The 9,148-nt window shown below is 42.4% G+C and overlaps 2 protein-coding genes across 5 annotated transcripts; both read left to right on the forward strand.

Annotated features, from left to right (window-relative positions):
• The first annotated feature begins 1,052 nt into the window (after window positions 1-1,052).
• On the forward strand, window positions 1,053-5,529 carry LOC107274134 (zinc finger C4H2 domain-containing protein). 4 transcript variants are annotated; one of them, XM_025091400.1, is made up of 3 exons: window positions 1,053-1,229; window positions 5,004-5,049; window positions 5,173-5,359. In XM_025091400.1, the coding sequence occupies exons 1-3, from the start codon at window positions 1,083-1,085 to the stop codon at window positions 5,250-5,252; spliced, it is 273 nt and encodes a 90-aa protein (XP_024947168.1). In that variant the 5' UTR covers window positions 1,053-1,082; the 3' UTR covers window positions 5,253-5,359. The 4 variants fall into 4 exon arrangements, with proteins under 4 accessions (XP_024947168.1, XP_024947169.1, XP_024947171.1 ...); XM_025091401.1 differs by lacking the exons at window positions 5,004-5,049; window positions 5,173-5,359 and adding an exon at window positions 5,381-5,529; XM_025091403.1 differs by lacking the exon at window positions 5,004-5,049 and having other exon boundaries at window positions 5,073-5,362.
• A 1,240-nt stretch (window positions 5,530-6,769) lies between these two features.
• Window positions 6,770-7,873, forward strand: LOC107274133. The gene has a single exon (XM_015752919.1). It carries the CDS (start codon window positions 6,770-6,772, stop codon window positions 7,871-7,873), a length of 1,104 nt encoding a protein of 367 aa, XP_015608405.1.
• Window positions 7,874-9,148: the final 1,275 nt, after the last annotated feature.

Here is a 9,148-nt window from a genome sequence, read left to right on the forward strand (position 1 = left end):
AATTGTTGTGCTCCGGTTTTTGCAGCGCGTACAAAATTTGTAAGTGAGGCTGCCTCACCGTCGTATTTAGAAATTTCTAATGCTGCGTTTTGTATTCTAGCTTGCGATGTTGTGAAGTTAAATGCTTCTATTAGGGATCGAGATAAATCTGCATCTGCCATGTTGGAGTAACAAGTTTGAGCAGTTCCGAAATGGTAGTCTATGCAGCTCTATTTTGCCCGGTAACCGATCCAGCTTGTTCCCTAGGGTATGTAATAACGAATCCGTACCTAGGCCAGATTGCGAATACTACACTGAATCTAATACTCTAACGGTTAGAGCCACGAGTGACAACGTGCAGTCCGATCTTTTACGCGTGAAATTGAATGATTTTCTGAGCGTCTGTGCCATGATTTTGGCTGCTTATATAGTCGATTTTTGCTGATGCTCTAGGTTCGGTTAGGACGTTAGGAATGCACTCGGCTAACCAGCTGGGTAGGTGGCACGGGCAATGCACTGGGTAACGTGCTGAGTCTGCAATGATGCTTCCTGTCAGCTACGTTATTCTTCTGTTTAGAAATGAAGGTTGATGTACGTAACAAATGAAAATAGTAAATTCTACAAAATGAGTGATACTGTATATAAGACCTTACATAGTAATTCGAACAAGACCACTGATTCATTTCATCATGAATCAAAATAGTAAACTCCATAAAATGAGTGATACTGTATATAAAACCTTACACAATAATTCGTATAAAACTACATTATGTATCAGGACGGTTGTGGGTATATGAGAAGGTTTAAGGCGAGCGATTTGAAGGTTAATCGTCACTTTTGGCATAGCTACTAAGTGTATTAGTATCTCAAAATGAATATAAAGTACTACACTAATCTTGTTTTAATGGCTGTTAAAAAAATGTAGGGATGGTTTAATCCGCTGTCTCAGTAGAATCATGCTAATCAAGACATTTAATCCAGCGATACTGCTACTATAAGAATTTTTGACTAATCATAATGGGAATCGAGTTAACCATCAATGTGTCTGTTATTTTCATTTTTCTTTTTTAATTTCAAGGTCAAAGACACTGCAATTAGAGAAAATGAAACAAAGAATTATTCAAGAGGTTGAACAAACGGAACAAGAAGAGAAATGTTTGACAGAATATAAGCAAGAGATGGATCTACTTATGCAAGAAAAAATGGCACATGTAGAGGAGTTGCGACAAATACACGCTGACATTAATGCGGTATGAAATATTCTTTTCATAATAATATGTAATTAGAAAATTGTAGGGACCATTATACAGGGTGTTTGCGTTATTTGTACACAACCTTTTACTCGTAAACAAGAAGCAGTATATTACAATTAGAGACAACAGTCCCATAATTTCGAATTAAAAATTGATTACAGTAATAGTGTTTTCTCCATGATGATATTTTTCTGCGTACGAGTACAGTTTTCTGCTTTAAGGCCGTCGTCTGCTTTAGAGGCCTAAAAAAAGATGATTTTCAGCGATTTTTTGAGATTTTTTTTTATAGGGAGAGGAACAACGGAACATCTTTAAATGTTTAGTGTATCTTAATGTACACTTGGAAAGAAAAAACAAATTTTTATCATAAAATTATCGAAAAAGGGCGGAGTTATCAGTTGACCATTGAAGCGCCTCGCTGCTGGAGTCTCGAATTGGTGGGAAAGATGGTGTGCAAAATTCTTGTCCGAAACGTAAAAACCAAAATTATTTGTAATTGACATATATTTCTATAATCAGTAAACCAAAAAAAAAAAAAAAAAAAAAAAAAAAAAAAAAGGGGAATTTTAAAGAAAAAACAAATTTTTATCATAAAATTATCGAAAAAGGGCGGAGTTATCAGTTGACCATTGAAGCGCCTCGCTGCTGGAGTCTCGAATTGGTGGGAAAGATGGTGTGCAAAATTCTTGTCCGAAACGTAAAAACCAAAATTATTTGTAATTGACATATATTTCTATAATCAGTAAACCAAAAAAAAAAAAAAAAAACAGAAAAAACTGTGAAATCATATTAGTTTTCGAGCTTCAACAAAAAAGTGACGATTTTTACAAAGATGTTTTTCTTTATTCGTGCAATATAAAACGTTTAAAATGAATTTTTTATCAATGTTTTTGGTTCACTTAGGATAGTTTTCAATACTCGAGAGAATGAACTTTAGTTTGGGTCGATAGATCAAATAGTTTTTTTTGACAAAAACGAGATTTCGAGAAAACGCGCTTTAAAGTTCTCGGTCGAAAAAATATGTTATTGGTAACTTACACACATCTGTTCAACGCTTACCTGTTCTCGGATCTGTATCTTCCAAAATAATTTGAGTTGACTTCTAAAACTTTAGGAGTCTACTTTCCAATAGTGAAGCCATCGAGAAAAAAAAAACGATTTTTTTGACCCTCTAAACTAGACGACTGCCTTAACCCCTTTAGTATCAGAACTCGAAATCTGCGTCTGTATTCGACGCATTTCATATAGTCTGCTGAGAATAGCTCTGATGGACCACCTTTATTTTAAATAAATTTTATATTAAAACAATTTGTTGATATATAAAAACTTTATTATATGTACAAAATTTGTAGAACTTCTCTGCTCTACGCACTTAGGCCTCAGGCACATTGTGCTCATCTTTCTATTCTATACCCTTTACTTATGCGAGTCCGCTATCCTTCGTAAAAGCCAGGAGTTTATTGAAGGCAACGGTGATAATCTCCCTCCCTTTTCTCCAATCGTAGCGCTCCTTGATGTTAATGATGCTCCTTGTTGCTCTTGCAGGTTAATTTTGATCTGTCTTATTCCCGGCGCCTTGCGAAACAGATGTTTGTGCTGTGCTTTTCAGATCTTTCCGTACGCAACCCCTGGTCCGTTTTGAAGCCGTCCGTAAACTAGACAAGTTCGTGCCCTCGGAGGGATCCAGGCTCCGTTGCCCATTCCACCATCTTACAGCATACCACCCTATAGGTGCTCTTGAAATAGTACATGATCGGGTCTCGGTCCTGCTTTCCTTACTATCACGGGACTTGCTGCCTTTAGTGTCCCCATGATGTGCGTATGGTTTTCTAGCGGCAGTTTCTTCTGCTACTGAGCCGTGCGTATCAGTCTGTAGACAGCCGCTATAGCTGCACCTTGTGTTGCCACATGAAGTGAAGTGCCGGCCAGTGCAGTTGGGTCTCAAGCGTTAGGTTTTGTGCGGTCCTCACGGCATTGGCAGTGCCCCGACCCGTCATCCTCTGGATGTGTGTAAGCATATCTTTCGCTCTTTTCGACTGGGTCCTTCCCCATCATGCCATGGCTCCATATATTATAGCCGGCTTCACCACCAGTGTGTAGATTTAGTGCATTACTATTGGATTCAGCCCCAAGTGACGCCACACACACGCTATGTGGCCCAAAGCAAAGCGCAGGCTTTGTCCCGGAATTTTTGTATGTGCGGGTCTCACTTCAATTTCGCGTGCAGGATTACTCCTAAATGCTTCACCGAACTCGTGGATCCTATTTCTTTCCCTCGAATTGGCGAATCTTTTGATGTCTAAGCACTGTCCTGCAGATGTTTAAGCGCTGTCCTGCAAATGAAATCCACTATGTTGCAATTAAATAGTTCTTTGATGTCCAGGAAAAGTCTTACCGTTATGTAGTCTTAATGCTTGCATCCTCCAGACTTTATGAAGTGTAGTTTCCATTAAGTTGTTCGCTTGATAAGCGAACTATAGCTGATATAAGGGATGTTTCATTAGTGACCCTTCCTTTACGTGTCTGCCTATCATCCTCTCCAACGTCTTGAGTAAGAACGATGTGATGCCGATGAGTCTTGTGACGAAAAAATATTTTGTTTGTGACAGATAAATAATCCGGTATCATTAAACGATATGGTTAAGCAAAAATCACAATAGTCGGAGAGTCCAAGAACGATGCTCGGTAATGAAATCTTCAAAATAGCCTTTTTCCATGAACACGAGATACGGCAAGGTTATTGGGCGCCAGACACCTGGGAGATGTCGTAGCACGAACTTAACACACTTCGCGATATCCTGGCTACTCAGCCCACGGGAATGGTAGAGGGGCTGGTCCTTACGACACATACACACACGCGCGCGCTCAGGAATGATTCGCATACGAAAAATAAAAATGCTAGAGATTCAGTAACAATAACAAAAGAATAAAGAAATGTATTAACACACCGTTTTGCTGAGCAGTAATATAAATTACAGAACGGTATGTTAGGCGCAACAAATCAAATTTTAGCGAGAGCAGTAAAATAAATCCCCCAAAAAACACTTAGGTATAAAAAACTACTACACCAAAAAGTATGGAAATTATATCATTAAGGCCAAATACATAAGTTACTACATGTTTGCGTATTATATAATCTGGCACTGGCCTATCATTTTAATTATATTTTCAAAATTTTCTATAACGTTTTTGCTACTCTTTTACATTACTGCTGCTTCCTGTAGTTGATTATGATTAAATAGTCATTTAATAATTAATAAAACCTTAGGTGATTCCTTATCGAGTACTACTTGGCAGGTCCGTCCATTTCAATCAAACTCCAAACCAGTGTCAACTTTGTATACAGAGCATATTAACAATAACTCATCAAAAATAATCACGGTAAAAGCTGAATAATAAACATATAGTTTTAAAATACTATTAGTACGTTCAAAGTAAGTACTTTGGAATTCCTGGCATGGACCCGCCAAGTAGTACTCGATAAGGAATCACCTAAAGTTTTAATAATTTTTAAATAACTAATTGATCGTAATTAAATACGGGAAGCAGTAGTAATGTATAAGAGTAGCCAAACCCGTATAGAAAATTTTGAAAATACAATTAAGATGATGGGCCAGTGCTAGATCATATAATAGCCAAACATGTAGTAACATATGTACTTGGCCTTAATAATATGGTTTCAATACTTTTTGTTAGAGGAATTCACAGTACTCCTGTACTTCGCGTAGTTTTTTATACGTAAGTAGTATAAGTATGGGGGTTCTGGACCAGGATTCCTGTAACCGACATATACCGACTTCTACTGTGATCAACGAAGGTGCGTCGTACCCCACTTTATAGCCTTTGATCTCTGCATGACGAGGAATAGCTTCGCTCAGCCGCATCGGCACATAATCGCCGGTGAGACGTATACTTCAAGACCTAGCCCCTTAACTGCTAGCCCATTGGAGTTCCACCCGTCACAACCTTCTTAAGTTTTCTTCCTTGAACCTTTTCGCGGAGATGAGTGCGCAGCACTAGAGAGGGAGAGAGGGAGAGAGAGACGACGACGAGCGGCATCCTTTTTTTTGCGTTCAGTGTGGAAGAGCGGTTTCGGGAACTTTTGCATCGAGGGTGATTCCAGGTAAAACAATACCCTCCCTATACAGGTTTCGGACGGCAGCCGATTTGACCTCGAACGTTATCTCGCAGTGGTCGTGCGTCGAGAATGCAGTCCCTCATCTTCCGAGGTGTCAAATTACTCGTAGGAGATACGTAAGCGCGCGACGCAACTTCGTCGGAGGAGCAGGAGGAGGGTTAAGGTTCATCCGAATATTCCAGAAGGTAAGTCGCTTCGTCTGGAAGATGCATGGATCTTGACATTGATTCCAGGAATTTCTTGCTATTGAAGTCTCCGGCTATCAGAAGGTCTCCGTTGTGTTGTCTGATACTGTTTTCAAGATCGATCAGTCCTTTTTCAAACTCGTCGATCGTTTCGTTTGGTGAGAAATAGCAGCTGTAGATGCAAATTCCTGCAACCTCAACCCATAGAAATCCCATAAGTTCCTCCTGCGAGTTGCTTACTTTCAGTTTCTGGTTGGGAATTATTATGGCTGCCTTTTTCGTAGAGTCTTGGAACCAGATCGTTGCATCACACTTCTTATATTGCTCGCTTAGTACCAGTATACCAGCTTCGGTTTCACGTGCCGTTTGGAACAGAAGCAATAAAAAATAAAGCAGGGTGCTCTTTTCTCCGTCTGTGCCCTGTTTTCTGTCTTCTTCTCTCTTTCGTGTTGTTTTTCTGCGCACTGTTGTGACACCGTCCTTGTCCAGGTTTTGATCAACAGAGTTCTTTCTTTCTATTAGTTTTCCATTTCCGTTTTGCGTTGGTGTCACTTGCCTCTGCTTCCTTTGGTTGTCAGGCATTTTTGGAGGGGCCTCTGGTCTCCTCTTTCTGCTGTCGTTTTTTTTTGCCTTCCGCTTCTCCACTCTGGGTGGGCAGTTGCTCGCTCCTTTTTGGTTTTTCCATTGCCTCTCTCTCTCTCTTTCTTTCTCTCTCTCTCTCTCTCTCTCTGGCTCTCTGGGAATGGCTTGTTGGAATGGCCGCTGTACAGGTGTCTCTTTGTTGTTCTGCTCTGGCAATTATTAATTTTCAAGTCTATCTGTTAATAAACTCACATCTTCCTGTGCCTACGTTGTGGGATTGTGCGCGCGTGTGTGTTCAAGTGCCATTGTAGATTTTCTTAGTACATATTCTTGTTTTAATTTAGTTTTCTTTTTCTGTGCGTGCGTGAAAATTGTCGTGCGAACCGTTGATATCACTGCGCATGCGTGTCACAGCTGTTCTTATCAATTGCAATCGGTCAGCTGTTAGCGTGCTTCTCGGTGTGTTTACGTTCGTCTGTTTTGCCTAACTATAATTATATACAATAACTATATACAGAGACTAATGCAGTAACTATATACAGAACTATATTATCCGCCGCCTACCAAACTGCCTTATCGGCTGTAAATGGTTGTATGATTCTGTCACCTATTTACAACTCCTTCATGCACCCATGCCTGCTGTGCACTGTAATGTGTGCAAAAAGTTCATATCCGTCACCAAGGCTGTTAAGTGCGCTAGTTTTGCTTGCAACGCTTATGCTCATCCTTCGTGTCTGACTGGTGGGTCCAAGTCGGCTCCACAATTCCTGTGCCTGCGCTGCAAGCCCTGCTACTCACCGTTGCCATCTTCTGAAGGTACCGACCACTCTGCAGACAAGATCACTACACATACTCGTCTTTCGGCCCAGACCAACATGGATAAATCTACTGCTTCTTCGTCAACTTCAACGTCTGCCCAGTTGACCTCCTTAACCGCACTGGTGAAAGATGTTATGGATGAGCTTAAGAGTCAACGTACCGACTTAAGAGAACTTCCTATCATAAAGGGCATTGTGTCTGAGCTTACAGTGACCACGCAGGATATGGCCACTTCTGTACAACAGCTGGCACTTGACATATCAGCCATGAGCACTAGATGCAGTTCTCTTGAGGCAGCTAATCTTTCCCTGGTGGCACGATGTCAGACTCTCGAGGAGCATAATACTGCGTTAGTACAACGTGTTGACTCCCTTGAGGAACGACTTTCTCGGGATCCTGAACTCTCCTCTGATGATGGTACTGCTCTCAAAGCTCAGGTCGAACATCTTATGCAGCGTAACCTTGACACACAAATAGTTGTCACTGGGCTTCTTTCTGCTCCTGATGTTACCGTTGAGAGGACCATTGAGCTCCTCGCTCGCTCCTTGGGCATTGTCACTAAGTCTGGCGACGTTGTGGATGCCTTTCGCCTACCACCCAAGGCTGGAGGTGCACCGCCACTCATAATTCGCTTCGCTACCATTTTCATTCGGGACTCATGGATCGCTCAGAAGAAGAAGAAGCCTGTGCTTTTGGCCTCGGATATTGACGCGTCTTTACCGGGTTCTCGTGTGTATCTCAATGAGCGTCTATCCTCTGTCAAGCACAAACTCCTCGTCGACACCCGCGCCTATGTGAAGCCTCACCGTCACCTCAGGGTCTGGACACGCCACGGCTCCATCTACGTTAGGAAGGACGGCGCCACTACCTCCCTAAAGATTGAACACCGGGATGACTTCGCCAAGATACCGATATGATGGCCAGCTTCGCCGCAATCCGCTCCCGCTTCTCGCCTGCCTACCGGGATCAGTCTGTGCCACGTCAATGCTCAATCAGTTGCTGCTCACATTGATGAGTTCCGGCACTATTTCAAAAACCGTTTCTTCCACTGCATTGCTGTATCTGAAACGTGGTTTAAACCACACACTCCTGACAGCGCTGTGAGCCTTGACGGGTACTGTCTGTTTCGCTGTGATCGGATCGGGAGAGGGGGCGGCGGTGTTGCAATTTACGTTCACGACTCCTTAAGTGCAAGCCTGCTAGAAACCTCCGGAAATGAGTATTGCTCTAAACCTGAGTACATTTTTCTGGATGTGGTCGTTCCCAGTGAGTCGCGCTTGCTACTGGCTGTTGTGTACCGTCCACCTAAAGTTGGCTATCTATCTGAGTTTGAGGCTGAGCTTTATAATAATTCGCTCATGACGGCGTCTTTTCCTATTGCATGGAAGAGGTCGCTTATTTGTCCAATTCCCAAGGGCACTGGGCGCCCCTCGACCCTGTCAGACTTCCGCCCCATCTCGCTGGTCTGTGGACTGTCTAAACCGCTTGAGCGTATTGTTAATGCGCAGATGGTTGATTTTCTCTCTGAGAATGGGGGCTGGGATCCGTGTCAATCCGCATACAGGGCTGGTCATAGCACCCAGACTGCCTTAATCAAGCTTACTGATGATGTCAGATTCGCAGTTGATGAGAGAATGGTCACCGTATTAGTTCTATTTGACTTTAGTAAAGCCTTCGACTCCATTTGTCACTCTAAACTACTGGAGTGCATGAAAACGGTTGGATTCTCGCACAGCGTTAGGAGGTGGTTCGCATCTTACCTTACCGGTCGTTCTCAGGCTGTCCTTGGTCCGAATCTCACCACGTCTACTTATCTACCTGTTACCTCTGGTGTACCGCAGGGCTCAATTTTGGGCCCTGCTTTATTTGCGCTATATGTCAGAGAGCTCCCGTGCGTACTCGAACATTGTTCTCATTTTCTCTATGCTGACGATCTGCAGATTTATACCCACTGCACTCTAGACGATCTTAGAGATACCCTAATACGCGTTCAAGCTGATATCGACGCCATATCTTGCTGGGCTACTGCAAATTGTCTTGCGCTAAACGCCGAGAAGACCAAGTGTATGATACTTGGCAGCGCTAGGTATCTAAACCGTATTGACTTTCATAGGCTACCATGTCTAATTGTTAATGATGCACCAATTGCCTTCGTCTCATCGGCCCGGAACCTCGGTGTCATCTTCGATAAC

The sequence above is a fragment of the Cephus cinctus genome, unplaced genomic scaffold, assembly GCF_000341935.2.
Source record: "Cephus cinctus unplaced genomic scaffold, Ccin1 Ccin1_scaffold2409, whole genome shotgun sequence".
NCBI classification, from domain to species: domain Eukaryota; kingdom Metazoa; phylum Arthropoda; class Insecta; order Hymenoptera; family Cephidae; genus Cephus; species Cephus cinctus.

What these genes read in the sequence shown, in the direction of transcription:
- LOC107274133 (XM_015752919.1), top strand. Translation starts at nt 6,770, where the DNA reads ATGCCTGCTGTGCACTGTAATGTGTGCAAAAAGTTCATATCCGTCACC.
- LOC107274134 (XM_025091400.1), top strand. Translation starts at nt 1,083, where the DNA reads ATGAAACAAAGAATTATTCAAGAGGTTGAACAAACGGAACAAGAAGAG. An exon ending in TACACGCTGACATTAATGCG is followed by an intron (nt 1,230 to 5,003) that starts GTATGAAATATT and finishes GTTCTGGACCAG; the next exon opens with GATTCCTGTAACCGACATAT. An exon ending in TTCTACTGTGATCAACGAAG is followed by an intron (nt 5,050 to 5,172) that starts GTGCGTCGTACC and finishes CTTAACTGCTAG; the next exon opens with CCCATTGGAGTTCCACCCGT.